We start from the raw sequence: 18,861 nt of genomic DNA, 5'->3' as shown, positions 1-18,861 counted from the left end.
AACTTCAAAACACTACTCAAAAACACCATCCTGAAATTACTTTAAAACTCCAGTGACAACTCATGCCACTGGAGTGGCAATTCCAGTCCACGAGAGCTTCCAGCTACAGAGAGTCACATTGCAAATAGCTGGACAAAAATAGCATAAACTAGAAACAAAATTCAACTTAGCTGAACAGGATCTTGAGGCAGGAGAATGCAACAGAATGCTACTGATACATTGTTGGCCGGCATCAGACCAGCAGCCAAGCAGCCTTAAATAGGAAACTCCCCTAATGGGTGTCAACAGGTGATCAAGGATAGAAGAAGGCAAATAAGTGGCACTACCATAAAACACCACCGGGGGAGCCCACAAACAGAATTCACAACACGGTATATACTGTGCACAGGTCCTATCCAGGATGCTAATAAACGTCTCCCATTTTCTTTGTGTACTTTTATGTCTCAGGATATCGTCCCAGTTAATTGCACCAAGATCCTCTCTCATCCGTTGGAAATTTGCCCTCCTGAAGTTTAGTGTCCTTGTCACCCCTCTACTACACATCTTATTAAAGGAGACATGAAAACTTATTATTTTGTGATCACTATTCCCCAAGTGACCCCCAACCCTTATATTTGATATGCGGTCTGGCCTGTTGGTTAATATTAGGTCTAGCAGTGCCCCCCTTCTTGTTGGGTCCTGAACCAGTTGTGAAAGGTAATTGTCTCTCATAGTTGTCAAAAACCGATTACCTTTACTGGAACTGCAGGTTTCTGTTCCCCAATCTATTTCAGGGTAGTTGAAGTCCCCCATAATAATGACTTCTCCTTGAGTCGCAGCTTCATCTATTTGCTTTACGAGGATATTCTCCATTGCTTCGATTATTTTTGGAGATTTATAACAAACCCCTATCACTAATTTATTATTTTTTCCCCCTCCCCTTATCTCCACCCACAGGGACTCTACATTTTCATTGGATTCACCTATATTATCACGCAAGATGGGTTTTAAGGTCGATTTTACATACAGACACACCCCATCTTCTCGCTTATCTGTACGGTCATTTCTGAAAAGGCTATAGCCCTGCAAGTTAACAGCCCAGTCATGGCTCTCATCCAGCCATGTTTCAGATATCCCCACCATGTCATAATTATGTTCCAACATTAGCTCTAATTTGTCCATTTTGTTGGCAAGGCTTCTGGCATTAGTATACATGCACTTGATGTTCCTCTCTGTACCTCTATTCTTTCTTAAATTACTAACTGTTCTAACCCCACCCCCCATGCCACCTCCACCCCCAACTTCCTTATTTGTGCCCAGGTCTCTATCTGCACTATCTTCCCCTCCTATAAAATGAATACCCTCCCCCCAATCCCTAGTTTAAACACTCCTCCAACCTTCTAGCCATTTTCTCCCCCAGCACAGCTGCACCTTCCCCATTGAGGTGCAGCCCGTCCCTAGCGTAGAGCCTGTAGCCAACTGAGAAGTCGGCCCAGTTCTGCAGAAACCCCTCCTTCCTACACCAATTCTTGAGCCACTTATTAACCTTCCTAATCTCCCGTTGCCTCTCTGGCGTGGCACGTGGTACAGGCAGTATTTCGGAAAATGCACCTTCAGGAGCATGGCTGGTAACCCCGGATAATTTTTCAGGAAGCACTGCACCACCAGGTTCAAGGTGTGAGCCAGGCAAGGTATGTGTTTCAGTTCTGAAAGGGCTATGGCAGCCATAAAATTCCTTCCGTTATCACTGACTACCTTGCCTGCCTCAAGATGTACACTGCCCAGCCATGACTGAGTTTCTTGCTGCAAGTACTCGGCCAGCCGCGGTGTGTCTGTTGTCGCCCAAACACTTCATTTGTTACACAGCCTGCTGACGCTTACCACTAGCTGTTCGATAATGGGACACCTCGTGTGCAACACTGGCAGCTGCGGATGGAGTGGTCATGCGACCTAGCTCTGTGGACGAGCTTTTGCTTAAAGAGGAGGAGGAGGAGGAGGGGTGGCGAACGCCTATAGCCAACTGTTTCCTAGACCGTGGGCTAGGCAGAACTGTCCCACTATGGCTGTCCCCTGTGGACCCTGCATCCACCACATTAACCCAGTGCACCATGATGGACACGTAACGTCCCTGGCCATGCCTACTGGTCCATGCATCTGTTGTGAGGTGCACCTTTCCACTGACTGATTGCCTCAGTGCATGGACAATGCGGTCTTTGACATGCTGGTGGAGGGCTGGGATGGCTTTTCTCGCAAAGAAGTGCCGACTGGGTAGGTCATAGCGTGGTACTGCGTAGGCCATCAGGCCTTTGAAAGCTTTGCTTTCAACCAACCGGTAGGGCATCATCTCTAACGAGATTAGTATAGCAATGTGGGCGTTCAAACCCTGAGTACGCGGATGAGAGGATGAGTACTTTCTTTTCCTTATGAGAGTCTCTTGTAGGGTGAGCTGGACTGGAGAGCTGCATATGGTGGAACTAGCTGTGGTGGTGGTGGACATGGCGGATTGAGAGAGGGTTGGTGATGGTATTCTTGATGTTGGCCTACATACAGTGTTTCCTACCAATAACCTTGTGATTCCCTGACTGCTTTGGCCTTGCGACGATACCTCCACATTTGCTGCTGGTGGTGTCCTAACCGGTGGGCTTACAGTGAGGAAAGCAATGTAGCTTTGCTGACTACCTTCATTCTGAGCAGGTGCACCAACGGTACGTGACGTTTGGTAGTTAGTCCAGGCTTGCAAGTGCATGCTGGTTAAATGTCTATGCATGCACGTTGTATTTAAATTTTGAAGATTCTTCCCTCTGCTAAAGGTCTTTGACCATTTCTTACAGATAACTTTTGACTGATCATTCGGATCTTGGTTAAAAAATTGCCACACTGCACTCTTCCTACTATCGAATACCTTTTCAGGCTTTGAACGCTGTGCTACTTTCACCGGATGGCCACGCTGTCCTAAAACTGTTTTTGTTTTTGACACACGTTTTTGGCCTGATACGGGCCTGCCAGATGACAGCTGTTGCGATGTAGATGGCTGCTGCGGATCATCCTCCTCTGCTTCTGAGCTACTGGCAGTGGCACCCTCTTCCCCCAATGGCTGCCAATCTGGGTCAACAACTGGGTCATCTATCACCTCCTCTTCAATGTCATGTGCACCTTGCTCTGTGTCACCGTGTAAGGTGCTATAGCGATCGGGATGGGGCACCATAGTCTCATCAGGGTCAGATTCTGGCTGAGTACACTGCAAGGGCAATGTAGTGATCTGAGTCAATGGAACAGCATAATAATCTAGCTGTGGCTGTGCATCAGTGCACTCCATGTCCGATTCATCTTGTAATGGGCAGTTAACAATTTCCCTTTCTAACCCAGGCATGGTATGTGTAAAGAGCTCCATGGAGTAACCTGTAGTGTCGCCTGACGCATCTTTCACTTTTGGTTTGGGTGAAGGACACAAGGAAACGTCTTGTTCCTGACCGGGAGCATCCACTGATGACTCGCTGCTTTTACATTTTGAACTTTCTGAAGAGGAGGCGAAAGAGCTAGAGGCTGAGTCAGCACAAGGAAAGCCAAAACTTTTTCCTGCTGCTCCGGCTTTAAAAGCGGTTTTCCTACTCCAAGATAAGAGAGCCTTTGATGCCTTGTGTAGCCAGACAATGACGCTGGCTCAACACCTCCAGCCTTAGGTGCTATTTTGCTTTTCCCACTACCACCAGATGCTCCACCACCACCATCAGTACCAGCTGGCAACGAACGCCCACGGCCACTCCCACCAGACTTCCTAATTTTTGGGAAAATCTAACCAAAATAACAGCCGTCATATGGTACTGTAAAACAAGGTAGAAGGTGTATATAAACTTTGTGACAATTTGAATCTCCCTTTTTTTGGGGGGGAGACTGCACCAAAACTCAGGCCCAGTGTATAACACAACACAATGTAAGTGGCAGAACGTGGCTGGCTGATATACAACAAACTAACAGAACTGACGTATATCCACTTTGTGACAATTTGAATCTCCCTTTTTTGGGGGGGAGACTGCACCGCAACTCAGGCCCAGTGTATAACACAACACAATGTACAGTCATGGCCAAAAGTAATGACACCCCTGCAATTCTGTCAGATAATACTCAGTTTCTTCCTGAAAATGATTGCAAACACAAATTCTTTGTTATTATTATCTTCATATAATTTGTCTTAAATGAAAAAACACAAAAAGAATTGTCCTAAAGCCAAATTGGATATAATTCCACACCAAACATAAAAAAGGGGTGGACAAAAGTATTGGCACTGTTCGAAAAATCATGTGATGCTTCTCTAATTTGTGTAATTAACAGCACCTGTAACTTACCTATGGCACCTAACAGGTGTTGGCAATAACTAAATCACACTTGCAGCCAGTTGACATGGATTAAAGTGGACTCAACCTCTGTCCTGTGTCCTTGTGTGTACCACATTGAGCATGGAGAAAAGAAAGAAGACCAAAGAACTGTCTGAGGACTTGAGAAACCAAATTGTGAGGAAGCATGAGCAATCTCAAGGCTACAAGTCCATCTCCAAAGACCTGAATGTTCCTGTGTCTACCGTGCGCAGTGTCATCAAGAAGTTTAAAGCCCATGGCACTGTGGCTAACCTCCCTAGATGTGGACGGAAAAGAAAAATTAACAAGAGATTTCAACGCAAGATTGTGCGGATGTTGGATAAAGAACCTCGACTAACATCCAAACAAGTTCAAGCTGCCCTGCAGTCCGAGGGTACAACAGTGTCAACCCGTACTATCCGTCGGCGTCTGAATGAAAAGGTGTTGTGAATTTGCTTTTTGGCTCCCTCTAGTGGTTACTTGTGATTTGACTCTGGGTATGTCAGTCATCCCTTGTATGCTCACCTGGGCCGTTAGTTCAGGGGTGTTGCTATATAAGCTCCCTGGACCTTCAGTTCAATGCCTGGCAACGTTGTAATCAGAGCTAATCTGTTGTGCTCTTGTCTACTGATCCTGGTTCCTGCTAGATTAAGCTAAGTCTGCTTTCTTGCTTTTTACTATTTGTTTTTGTTTGCATTTTTGTCCAGCTTGTACTTAATCTGTATCCTGTCCTTGCTGGAAGCTCTAGGGAGCTGGTGTTCTCCCCCCGGGCCGTTAGACGGTTCGGGGGTTCTTGAATTTCCAGCGTGGATGTTTGATAGGGTTTTTGTTGACCATATAAGTTATCTTACTACATTCGGCTATTAGTAAGCGGGCCTCTCTTTGCTAAACCTAGTTCATTTCTATGTTTGTCATTTCCTCTTACCTCACCGTTATTATTTGTGGGGGGCTTGTATCCTACTTTTGGGGTCCTTTCTCTGGAGGCAAGAGAGGTCTTTGTTTTCCTCTTCTAGGGGTAGTTAGTTCTCCGGCTGGCGCGAGACATCTAGCGACCAACGTAGGCATGTTCCTCGGCTACTTCTAGTGTTGGCGTTAGGAGTAGATATATGGTCAACCCAGTTACCACTGCCCTATGAGCTGGATTTTTGTACTTCGCAGACTTACCTATTTCTCTGAGACCCTCGCCATTGGGGTCATAACAGTTTGCCAGGCCAGTATTAAATGTTATATGCATTGCAGAAGCGGGATTATAGGAAAGAAAATTCTGAGTTTTTTTTTTCTCTCTCTCATTTTTTTTTTTTTTCTTTTCCCCTTTACCTCTGAGTGGCTCAAGCTTGCTGCAGACATGAATGTCCAGACCTTGATTACAAGTGTGGACCAGCTTGCTGCTCGTGTGCAGGGCATACAAGATTATGTTACCAGAAATCCTATGTCAGAACCTAAGATACCGATTCCTGAATTGTTTTTCGGAGACCGATTTAAGTTTAGAAATTTCAGGAATAATTGTAAATTATTTTTGTCCCTGAGACCCTGTTCATCTGGAGACTCTGCTCAGCAAGTGAAAATTGTTATTTCTTTTTTACGGGGCGACCCTCAGGATTGGGCCTTCTCGCTGGCGCCAGGAGATCCGGCATTGGCGGATATTGATGCGTTTTTTCTGGCGCTCGGTTTACTTTATGAGGAACCCAATCTTGAGATTCAGGCAGAAAAAGCCTTGCTGGCTATGTCTCAGGGCCAGGACGAGGCTGAAGTGTATTGCCAAAAATTTCGGAAATGGTCCGTGCTGACTCAGTGGAACGAGTGTGCACTGGCCGCAAATTTTAGAAATGGCCTTTCTGAAGCCATTAAGAATGTGATGGTGGGTTTCCCTATTCCCACAGGTCTAAATGATTCCATGGCCCTGGCTATTCAAATTGACCGGCGGTTGCGGGAGCGCAAAACCGCAAATTCCCTTATGGTGTTGTCTGAACAGGCACCTGATTTAATGCAATGTGATAGAATCCTGACTAGAAATGAGCGGAAAATTCATAGACGCCAGAATGGCTTGTGTTACTACTGTGGTGATTCTACACATGTTATCTCAGCATTCTCTAAACGTCTAACTAAGGTTGTTAGTCCTGTCACCGTTGGTAATTTGCAACCTAAATTTATTCTATCTGTAACTTTGATTTGTTCACTGTCATCTTATCCTGCCATGGCGTTTGTAGATTCAGGTGCTGCCCTGAGTCTTATGGATCTGTCATTTGCCAAGCGCTGTGGTTTTGTTCTTGAGCCATTAGAAAATCCTATCCCTCTTAGGGGTATTGATGCTACACCGTTGGCAGAAAATAAACCGCAGTTTTGGACACAGGTTACCATGTGTATGACTCCTGAACATCGGGAGGTTATACGTTTTCTTGTTTTGCATAAAATGCATGATTTGGTTGTTTTGGGGTTGCCATGGTTGCAGACCCATAATCCAGTCTTGGATTGGAAGGCCATGTCAGTGTCAAGATGGGGATGCCGTGGAAATCATGGGGATTCCCTGCCCGTGTCTATTGCTTCTTCTACGCCTTCGGAAGTTCCGGAGTATTTGTCTGATTATCAGGATGTTTTCAGCGAGTCCAGGTCCAGTGCACTGCCTCCTCATAGGGAGTGTGACTGCGCAATAGAGTTGATTCCAGGCAGTAAGTTTCCTAAGGGAAGAGTATTTAACCTGTCGGTACCTGAACATACCGCTATGCGTTCATATATTAGAGAGTCTCTGGAGAAGGGGCATATCCGTCCTTCTTCTTCCCCTCTTGGTGCGGGATTCTTTTTTGTGGCCAAAAAGGACGGATCTTTGAGGCCTTGTATTGACTATCGGCTCTTAAATAAGATCACTGTCAAATTTCAGTATCCTTTGCCGCTGTTGTCAGACTTGTTTGCCCGGATTAAAGGTGCCAAGTGGTTCACCAAGATAGATCTTCGTGGTGCGTACAACCTTGTGCGCATTAAGCAGGGAGATGAATGGAAAACCGCATTCAATACGCCCGAAGGTCATTTTGAGTACTTGGTGATGCCTTTTGGGCTCTCTAATGCGCCTTCAGTTTTATAGTCCTTTATGCATGACATTTTCCGGAAGTATCTGGATAAATTTTTGATCGTTTATCTGGACGATATTCTGTTTTTTTCTGATGATTGGGACTCGCATGTAGAACAGGTCAGGATGGTTTTCAAGATTTTGCGTGAAAATTCTTTGTTTGTTAACCCCTTCATGACCTTGCCGTTTTTTGCAATTCTGACCAGTGTCCCTTTATGACGTAATAACTCAGGAACGCTTCAACGTATCCTAGCGATTCTGAGATTGTTTTTTCGTGACATATTGGGCTTCATGTTAGTGGTAAATTTAGGTCGATAATTTCTGAGTTTATTTGTGAAAAAAACGGAAATTTGGCAAAAATTTTGAAAATTTCGCAATTTTCACATTTTGAATTTTTATTCTGTTAAACCAGAGAGTTATGTGACACAAAATAGTTAATAAATAACATTTCCCACATGTCTACTTTACATCAGCACAATTTTGGAAACAAATTTTTTTTTTTGCTAGGAAGTTATAAGGGTTAAAATTTGACCAGTGATTTCTCATTTTTACAACAAAATTTACAAAACCATTTTTTTTAGGGACCACCTCACATTTGAAGTCAGTTTGAGGGTTCTATATGGCTGAAAATACCCAAAAGTGACACCATTCTAAAAACTGCACCCCTCAAGGTGCTCAAAACCACATTCAAGAAGTTTATTAACCCTTCAGGTGTTTCACAGCAGCAGAAGCAACATGGAAGTAAAAAATGAACATTTAACTTTTTAGTCACAAAAATGATCTTTTAGCAACAATTTTTTATTTTCCCAAGGGTAAAAGGAGAAACTGGACCACGAACGTTGTTGTCCAATTTGTCCTGAGTACGCTGGTACCTCATATGTAGGGGTAAACCACTGTTTGGGCGCACGGCAGGGCTCGGAAGGGAAGGAGCGCCATTTGACTTTTTGAATGAAAAATTGGCTCCAATCTTTAGCGGACACCATGTCGCGTTTGGAGAGCCCCCGTGTGCCTAAACATTGGAGCTCCCCTACAAGTGACCCCATTTTGGAAACTAGACCCCCCAAGGAACTTATCTAGATGCATAGTGAGCACTTATAACCCCCAGGTGCTTCACAGAAGTTTATAACGCAGAGCCGTGAAAATAAAAAAATAATTTTTCTTTCCTCAAAAATGATTTTTAGCCCAGAATTTTTTATTTTCCCAAGGGTAATAGGAGAAATTGGACCCCAAATGTTGTTGTCCAGTTTGTCCTGAGTGCGATGATACCCCATATGTGGGGGTAAACCACTGTTTTGGCACACGTCGGGGTTCGGAAGGGAAGTAGTGACGTTTTGAAATGCAGACTTTGATGGAATGCTCTGCGGGCGTCAGGTTGCGTTTGCAGAGCCCCTGATGTGCCTAAACAGTAGGAACTCCCCACAATTGACTCCATTTTGGAAACTAGACCCCCAAGGGAACTTATCTAGATGTGTAGTGAGCACTTTGAACCCCCAAGTGCTTCACAGAAGTTTATAACGCAGAGCCGTGAAAATAAAAAATGTGTTTCCTTTCCTCAAAAATATTTTTTTAGCCCAGAATTTTTTATTTTTGCAAGAGTAACAGGAGAAATTGGACCCCAAAAGTTGTTGTCCAGTTTCTCCTGAGTACGCTGATACCCCATATGTGGGGGTAAACCACTGTTTGGGCACATGCCGGGGCTCGGAATGGAAGTAGTGACGTTTTGGAATGCAGACTTTGATGGAATGGTCTGCGGGCATCATGTTACGTTTGCAGAGCCCCTGATATGCCTAAACAGTAGAAACCCCCCACAAGTGACCCCATTTTGGAAACTAGACCCCCCAAGGAACTTATCTAGATGTGTGGTGAGCACGTTCAACCCCCAAGTGCTTCACAGAAGTTTACAACGCAGAGCCGTGAAAATAAAAAATCATTTTTCTTTCCTCAAAAAAGATGTTTTAGCAAGCAATTTTTTATTTTCACAAGGGTAACAGGAGAATTTGGACCCCAATATTTGTTGCCCAGTTTGTTGTGAGTACGCTGATACCCCATATGTGGGGGTAAACCACTGTTTGGGCACACGTCAGGGCTCGGAAGGGAAGTAGTGACATTTGAAATGCAGACTTTGATGGAATGGTCTGCGGGCGTCACATTGCATTTGCAGAGCCCCTGATGTGCCTAAACAGTAGAAACACCCCACAAGTGACCCCATTTTGGAAACTAGACCCCCGAAGGAACTTATCTAGATGTGTGGTGAGCACTTTCAACCCCCAAGTGCTTCACAGAAGTTTATAACGCAGAGCCGTGAAAATAAAAAATAATTGTTCTTTCCTCAAAAATTATGTTTTAGCAAGTAATTTTTTATTTTTGCAAGGGTAACAGGAGAAATTGGACCCCAACAGTTGTTGCCCAGTTTGTCCTGAGTACGCTGGTACCCCAAATGTGGGGGTAAACCACTGTTTGGGCGCACGTCGGGGCTTGGAAGGGCGGGAGCACCATTTGACTTTTTGAACGCAAGATTGGCTGGAATCAATGGTGGCGCCATGTTGCGTTTGGAGACCCCTGATGTGCCTAAACAGTGGAAACCCCTCAATTCTAACTTCAACACTAACCCCAACACACCCCTAATCCTAATCCCAACTGTAGCCATAACCCTAATCACAACCCTAACCCCAACACACCCCTAACCACAACCCTAACCGCAACACAACCGTAACCCTAATTCCAACCCTAATCCTAACCCTAATCCCAACCGTAACCCTAATCCCAACCCTAACCACAACTGTAACCCCAACACACCCCTAACCCTATCCGTAACCCTAACCACAAGCCTAATCTTAACCCTATTTCAAACCCTAGCCCTAATTCCAACCCTAACCCTAAGGCTATGTGCCCACGTTGCGGATTCGTGTGAGATTTTTCCACACGATTTTTGAAAAATCTGCAGGTAAAAGGCACTGCGTTTTGCCTGCGGATTTACAGCAGATTTCCAGTGTTTTTTTTGTGCGGATTTCACCTGCGGATTCCTATTGAGGAACAGGTGTAAAACGCTGCGGAATCCGCACAAAGAATTGACATGCTGCGGAAAATACAATGCAGCGTTTCTGCACGGAATTTTCCGCACCATGGGCACAGCGGATTTGGTTTTCCTTAGGTGTACATGGTACTGTAAACCTGATGTAAAACTGCTACGAATTCGCAGCGGCCAATCCGCTGCGGATCCGCGGCCAATCCGCTGCGGATCCGCGGCCAATCCGCTGCGGATCCGCGGCCAATCCGCTGCCGATCCGCTGCCAATCCGCTGCAGATCCGCTGCGGATCCGCTGCAGATCCGCTGCCGATCCGCTGCGGATCCGCGGCCGATCCGCTGCGGATCCGCGGCCGATCCGCTGCGGATCTGCTGCAGATCCGCTGCGGATCCGCTGCAGATCCCCTGCCGATCCGCTGCGGATCCGCGGCCGATCCGCTGCGGATCCGCGGCCGATCCGCTGCGGATCCGCGGCTGATCCGCTGCGGATCCGCGGCCGATCCGCTCTGTGTGCACATGCCATAACCCTACCCCTAACCCTACCCGTAACCCTAACCCTACCCCTAGTTCTAACCCTAACCCTAGTGGAAAAAGAAAAAAAAATATTTTCTTTATTTTATTATTGTCCCTACCTATGGGGGTGATAAAGGGGGGGGTTTATTTATTATTTTTTTATTTTGATCGCTGTGGTAGAACCTACCACAGCGATCAAAATGTACCTGTAATGAATCAGCCAGCTTGCAGATTCGGCGGGCGCACTGAGCATGCGCCCGCCATCTTGGAAGATGGCGGCGCCCAGGGAGAAGACGGACCGACTTCGGGAGGCTCGGTAAGTATGAGGGGGTGGGGGGGGTGGATCGGAGCACAGGGGGGGGGATCGGAGGACGGGGGGAGCGGACAGGAGCACGGGGGAGCGGACAGGAGCACGGGGGAGCGGACAGGAGCACGGGGGAGCGAACAGGGGGACGGAGGGGGGTACCGGACAGAACGGAGGACTGGGGAGGAGATCGGGGGCGGTGGGGGGGGCCAGAACATGATTTCCAGCCATGGCAGATGCTATTGCAGCATCGGCCATGGCTGGATTGCAATATTTCACCATTTTCATAGGTGAAATATTGCAAATTGCTCTGATTGGCTGTTGCACTTTCAACAGCCAATCAGAGCGATCGTAGCCACGTGGGGGCAAAGCCACCCCCCCTAGGCTGAAGTACAACTCCCCCTCTCCCTGCAGATCGGGTAAAATAGGAATTAACCCTTTCACCCGATCTGCAGGGATGCGATCATTCCATGACGCCACATAGGCGTCATGGGTCGGGAAGGGGTTAAAGGCTCAAAGTGTCTCTTTGGTGTACAGAAGGTTCCCTTTTTAGGGTTCATTTTTTCCCCTTCTGCTGTGGAGATGGACCCAGTCAAGGTCCGAGCTATTCATGATTGGACTCAGCCCTCGTCAGTTAAGAGTCTTCAGAAGTTCTTGGGTTTTGCTAACTTTTACCGTCGTTTTATCGCTAATTTTTCTAGCGTTGTTAAACCTTTGACGGATATGACCAAGAAAGGCTCTGATGTAGCTAACTGGGCTCCTGCTGCCGTGGAGGCTTTCCAGGAGTTGAAACGCCGGTTTACTTCGGCGCCTGTTTTGTGCCAGCCTGAGGTCTCACTGCCCTTTCAGGTTGAGGTGGATGCTTCGGAGATTGGGGCAGGGGCCGTTTTGTCTCAGAGAGGTCCTGGTTGCTCTACTATGAGACCTTGTGCCTTTTTCTCTAGGAAGTTTTCGCCTGCAGAGCGAAATTATGATGTGGGCAATCGGGAGTTGTTGGCCATGAAGTGGGCATTTGAGGAGTGGCGTCATTGGCTTGAGGGTGCTAAGCATCGTGTGGTGGTTTTGACTGATCACAAAAATCTGATGTATCTCGAGTCTGCTAAACGCCTGAATCCTAGACAGGCCCGCTGGTCATTGTTTTTCTCCCGTTTTGACTTTGTGGTCTCGTATTTACCAGGTTCGAAGAATGTGAAGGCCGATGCTCTGTCTAGGAGCTTTGTGCCTGATGCTCCTGGAGTCGCTGAACCTGTGGGTATTCTTAAGGAAGGAGTTATCTTGTCAGCTATTTCTCCGGATCTGCGACGTGTGTTGCAGAGATTTCAGGCTGATAGGCCTGACTCTTGTCCACCTGACAGATTGTTTGTACCTGCTAGGTGGGCCAGTAGAGTCATTTCCGAGGTTCATTCCTCGGTGTTGGCAGGGCACCCGGGAATTTTTGGCACCAGGGATCTGGTGGCCAGGTCCTTTTGGTGGCCGTCCTTGTCAAGGGATGTGCGGTCTTTTGTGCAGTCCTGTGGGACTTGTGCTCGAGCTAAGCCTTGCTGTTCTCGTGCCAGCGGGTTGCTCTTGCCCTTGCCTGTCCCGAAGAGACCTTGGACACACATCTCTATGGATTTCATTTCTGATCTTCCGGTGTCTCGGGGCATGTCTGTCATCTGGGTGATATGTGATCGTTTCTCCAAGATGGTCCATTTGGTTCCTTTGCCTAAGCTGCCTTCCTCTTCCGATCTGGTTCCTGTGTTCTTCCAGAACGTGGTCCGTTTACACGGCATTCCTGAGAATATTGTGTCGGACAGAGGATCCCAGTTTGTTTCCAGGTTCTGGCGATCCTTTTGTGGTAGGATGGGCATTGATTTGTCGTTTTCGTCCGCTTTTCATCCACAGACTAATGGACAAACGGAGCGAACTAATCAGACTCTGGAGGCTTATTTGAGGTGTTTTGTCTCTTCTGATCAGGATGATTGGGTGACCTTCTTGCCGTTGGCTGAATTTGCCCTTAATAATCGGGCTAGTTCCGCCACCTTGGTTTCGCCATTTTTCTGCAACTCTGGTTTCCATCCTCGTTTTTCCTCGGGACATGTGGAGCCTTCTGACTGTCCTGGGGTGGATTCTGTGGTAGATAGGTTGCAGCAGATCTGGAATCATGTGGTGGACAACTTGAAGTTGTCACAGGAGAAGGCTCAGCGTTTTGCCAACCGCCGCCGCGGTGTGGGTCCCCGACTTCGTGTTGGGGATTTGGTATGGCTGTCTTCTCGATTTGTTCCTATGAAGGTCTCCTCTCCCAAATTTAAGCCTCGCTTCATTGGTCCGTACAAGATATTGGAAATCCTTAATCCTGTGTCCTTTCGCCTGGATCTTCCGGTGTCGTTCGCCATTCACAACGTATTTCATAGGTCCTTGTTGCGGCGGTACGTTGTGCCTGTGGTTCCTTCTGCTGAGCCTCCTGCTCCGGTGTTGGTTGAGGGCGAGTTGGAGTACGTGGTGGAGAAGATCTTAGATTCTCGTCTCTCCAGGCGGAGGCTTCAGTACCTGGTCAAGTGGAAGGGCTATGGTCAGGAGGATAATTCCTGGGTGGTCGCCTCTGATGTGCATGCGGCCGATTTAGTTCGGGCCTTTCACGCCGCTCATCCTGATCGCCCTGGTGGTCTTGGTGAGGGTTCGGTGACCCCTCACTAAGGGGGGGGTACTGTTGTGAATTTGCTTTTTGGCTCCCTCTAGTGGTTACTTGTGATTTGACTCTGGGTATGTCAGTCATCCCTTGTATGCTCACCTGGGCCGTTAGTTCAGGGGTGTTGCTATATAAGCTCCCTGGACCTTCAGTTCAATGCCTGGCAACGTTGTAATCAGAGCTAATCTGTTGTGCTCTTGTCTACTGATCCTGGTTCCTGCTAGATTAAGCTAAGTCTGCTTTCTTGCTTTTTGCTATTTGTTTTTGTTTGCATTTTTGTCCAGCTTGTACTTAATCTGTATTCTGTCCTTGCTGGAAGCTCTAGGGAGCTGGTGTTAGACGGTTCGGGGGTTCTTGAATTTCCAGCGTGGATGTTTGATAGGGTTTTTGTTGACCATATAAGTTATCTTACTACATTCGGCTATTAGTAAGCGGGCCTCTCTTTGCTAAACCTAGCTCATTTCTATGTTTGTCATTTCCTCTTACCTCACCGTTATTATTTGTGGGGGGCTTGTATCCTACTTTTGGGGTCCTTTCTCTGGAGGCAAGAGAGGTCTTTGTTTTCCTCTTCTAGGGGTAGTTAGTTCTCCGGCTGGCGCGAGACAGCACATATAATACCTGATGAAGGCCGTTGTGGGCTGAAACGCGTTGTTTTGTTCTTATTAAAGTGTCCTAATAAATTTGGTATTGAGCAAATTATCTCAACCTTTAAATCATCCTTGTCTTCCGGAAGCGCCAAGAAAGGAATATTTTTTTTTTTTTTTTTTTCTAACCATTGTTGACCATATAAGTTATCTTACTACATTCGGCTATTAGTAAGCGGGCCTCTCTTTGCTAAACCTAGTTCATTTCTATGTTTGTCATTTCCTCTTACCTCACCGTTATTATTTGTGGGGGGCTTGTATCCTACTTTTGGGGTCCTTTCTCTGGAGGCAAGAGAGGTCTTTGTTTTCCTCTTCTAGGGGTAGTTAGTTCTCCGGCTGGCGCGAGACATCTAGCGACCAACGTAGGCATGTTCCCCGGCTACTTCTAGTGTTGGCGTTAGGAGTAGATATATGGTCAACCCAGTTACCACTGCCCTATGAGCTGGATTTTTGTACTTCGCAGACTTACCTATTTCTCTGAGACCCTCGCCATTGGGGTCATAACAAAAGGGACTGTATGGTAGGAGACCCAGGAAGACCCCACTTCTTACCCCGAGACATAAAAAAGCCAGGCTAGAGTTCGCCAAAACTTACCTGAAAAAGCCTAAAACATTTTGGAAGAATGTTCTCTGGTCAGATGAGACAAAAGTAGAGCTTTTTGGGCAAAGGCATCAACATAGAGTTTACAGGAGAAAAAAAGAGGCATTCAAAGAAAAGAACACGGTCCCTACAGTCAAACATGGCGGAGGTTCCCTGATGTTTTGGGGTTGCTTTGCTGCCTCTGGCACTGGACTGCTTGACCATGTGTATGGCATTATGAAGTCTGAAGACTACCAACAAATTTTGCAGCATAATGTAGGGCCCAGTGTGAGAAAGCTGGGTCTCCCTCAGAGGTCATGGATCTTCCAGCAGGACAATGACCCAAAACACACTTCAAAAAGCACTAGAAAATGGTTTGAGAGAAAGCACTGGAGACTTCTAAGGTGGCCAGCAATGAGTCCAGACCTGAATCCCATAGAACACCTGTGGAGAGATCTAAAAATGGCAGTTTGGAAAAGGCACCCTTCAAATATCAGGGACCTGGAGCAGTTTGCCAAAGAAGAATGGTCTAAAATTCCAGCAGAGCATTGTAAGAAACTCATTGATAGTTACCGGAAGTGGTTGGTCGCAGTTATTTTGGCTAAAGGTTGTGCAACCAAGTATTAGGCTGAGGGTGCCAATACTTTTGTCTGGCCCAATTTTGGAGTTTTGTGTGAAATGATCAATGTTTTGCTTTTTGCTTCATTCTCTTTTGTGTTTTTTCATTTAAGACAAATTAAATGAAGATAATAATACCAAAAAATTTGTGATTGCAATCATTTTCAGGAAGAAACTGAGTATTATCTGACAGAATTGCAGGGGTGTCAATACTTTTGGCCATGACTGTAAGTGGCAGAACGTGGCTGGCTGATATACGACAAACTAACAGAACTGACGTATATCCACTTTGTGACAATTTGAATCTCCCTTTTTTGGGGGGGGAGACTGCACCAAAACTCAGGCCCAGTGTATAACACAACACAATGTAAGTGGCAGAAAGTGGCTGGAAGATATATGAAAAAATACAAGGACTGTAGAACAATTTAAATCTCCCTACAATGATCTCAGGACAAGTATGGCAGCAATACAAAGGACTGCTGCACACAAAAGTGTGGACAAATAAACAAGATAACTGTGCAGAAAGGAGCAACAGGATTTTTGCTTTTAAAAAAGCAGTTGGTTTGCACAGCAGCGTGCAAACAGCAATGCAGCTATCAGGGAGCCTTATAAGGCAGCCTAATAAGCTACAGAGCTGATGCACAAAAATCTAGCCTCCACTGTCCCTGCAAAAAAAAGGTGGTGTTGGACAGTGGAAATTGCTACAGCACAAGCGGTTTGGGGGTTAATCTTCCCTCCCTAACTATATCCCTTCTTCTGATGAAGCTGCAGCAACCTCTCTCTATGCTAAGGTCGGCAAAACTAAGATGGTGGTCGGCGTGCACGCCCCTTTATACCCCCTGTGACACCGCAGAAAGCAAGCCAATCACTGTCATGCCCTTCTCTAAGATGGTGGGGACCGAGACCTATGTCATCACGCTGCCTACACTCTGCGTCCTCCTTCATTGGCTGAAAAATGGCGCTGAACGCGTCATATGAAACGCGACTTTGGCGCGAAGATCGCCGACCTCATGGCCGATCCCACCCTAGGATCGGGTCGGGTTTCACGAAACCCGACTTTGCTGAAAGTCGGCGATTTTTGAATTTGTTCTATCTGTTTCGCTCAACCCTACTAATGAGGGTGCTCAGTGCACTGTTTTGCCCATTAGTTTTACTCTTCCTGAATAGTGATTGACAGTTCTGGTTTGCTTGGAGGGAGGCTGTCTGCAGAGGAAGCTCAATACAGAGAATCCTAGATTAGAACAAGGTATGCAGTATTATTTTGTAGTGCTAGGATACAGGAACTACATGTCATCTATATGAACTCATAGAATCATAAAAAATACGTTACCTTGTTTGCGTCAGTCAGATTAGCATTTCTTAGACCAATGTTCACATCCAAATTTTCAATAGGGAGTTTTCTAGCTTTTGCAGAAAGAAGGAAACACTCTGGACACTGGCAGTTATCTCTCAGCCATACATATGGGTACAGACTTTGTCCTCCATCCTCCCAGTGCACACAGACAAAGCGCTGAGCATCTAAAATCTCCACATTCTGAATCATGGCTTCAGGGGGGAATGTCTGCTCTTCTACAGGAGCACTATGCTGCCAGCGGGAGAAATAAGGCACAGATCTACAAGGAAAACGTTTGTTCCTTTGAACTTTTAGTGATGTGTGTGCTACAGAGAATTGGACTTTGCTCCGTAATAAATGTTTAGCTACAGTAGCCCACATTGTGCTCCGGCCTTCACAAATCTTAATATTCCGCTTCTAAGAAGTCTGAAAAGGAAACAAATGTTTGTGTTACTTCAAGGCCACAGAAGCATAAATGTCAAATTATACATCAGCAGCTTTTCAACATCAGCAGCAGGATGCTATCAGGATGATGAAGGCAAAATAATTGTTTGCCACAAACAACATTGTACAGTCGGGGTTTTACAATAAATTCCATTAAAATTCTCCCAACTACTTGGATCTTTGATCAGCTCATATAAGTTTGTTAGCCTATTCTGAAAGTTTTTCCATTGAACTTACACATCTGCTGGTCTTCTATATATTTGAGTTGACAACTTGGAAAGTACTTCCGTTCTGTTCACTGGGTTTGTTTTGGTTATAAGTCTAAGAAGAAGAAGGACATTGTTTCTGGAGACATGGTCAAGATGTAACCAAATCTTCCCTGTTAGACTGGACCAGAGTTCAAGAAATTTTAATTATTGATAATAACATGGAAAAAAAGCAGTATAAAAAATTCTTTAAAAAATATGTTTAGCTAGCTCATGACAAGTAGTCATGAGACTCATGAGTGAACCCATGGAATTTCGGATTCAGCAGATTTGGCTGAACTTGAGTTAAATGTTCAATTAGGGTCCAAACTCTATCTCAAACCTGAACCCAATAGAAGTCAAAAGGGACCCAAACTTTGGTTCTGTAAAATGTCTGTAAAATGGTCGCAGTAAGGGCTAGGGGGCTGAACAAGGAAGCAAAATGGGGGTTAGAGCAGGACAATTGCCCTGCAAACAAATGCCCTGCTATGTGTAGCACAAGCCATCAGAAGGTTGCAGCTTCAAACCTCATATGGAGACTATTGAAGGCAGTGAAAAGTGTTAAAAAAGTGTTTTACAAAAATATGAAAAAAATAAAAAATATATAAAAGTTAAAATCACCCCCTTTTTGCCCAATTCAAAATAAAATAAAAAATGTCAAAATTACACATATTTGGTATTGCTGCCCAGAAACACCCATTCTATCAAAATATAGGAAGAATTAATCTGATCAGTAAACGGTGTAATGAGAAAAAATTAAAAACACCAGAATTATGCTTTTTTGGTCGCCTCAACATTGCAATAAAATGGAATAAAAGGCGATCAAAAGATTTTATCTACTCCAAAATGGTATCAATAAAAATGTCAGGTTGACGCGCAAAAAATAAGCCCTCACCCAGTCCCAAATCCTGAAAAAATAGAGACGCTAAGGGTCTCGGAAAGTAGCGCCATTTTTTTTCTTTTCTGCAAAGTTTGGATCTTTTTTCACCACTTAAATAAAAAAGAGCCTATACATGTTTGGTATCTGTGAACTCATAATGATCTATAGAATAAAGAAAGCAAATTTGGAATTGCACTTTTTTTTGTAATTTCAGCA

The 18,861-nt window shown here is 45.5% G+C and overlaps 1 protein-coding gene across 1 annotated transcript in view; it reads right to left on the bottom strand.

Moving 5' to 3' along the window:
- The window catches only part of BBOX1 (gamma-butyrobetaine hydroxylase 1), a 332,054-nt gene that overhangs the window by 271,882 nt on the left and 41,311 nt on the right, over positions 1–18,861 (bottom strand). The window contains exon 2 of the mRNA XM_077288035.1: positions 17,074–17,502. Coding sequence (XP_077144150.1) covers positions 17,074–17,457 — 384 coding nt within the window. The 5' untranslated portion in view covers positions 17,458–17,502. The remainder of the gene's footprint in view (positions 1–17,073; positions 17,503–18,861) is intronic.

Source organism: Ranitomeya variabilis, chromosome 2 (assembly GCF_051348905.1).
Source record: "Ranitomeya variabilis isolate aRanVar5 chromosome 2, aRanVar5.hap1, whole genome shotgun sequence".
In the NCBI taxonomy this organism is placed as follows: Eukaryota; Metazoa; Chordata; class Amphibia; order Anura; family Dendrobatidae; genus Ranitomeya; species Ranitomeya variabilis.
Note: the sequence above shows the minus strand (reverse complement) of the source record. Positions and strands in the feature narration are given on the sequence as shown.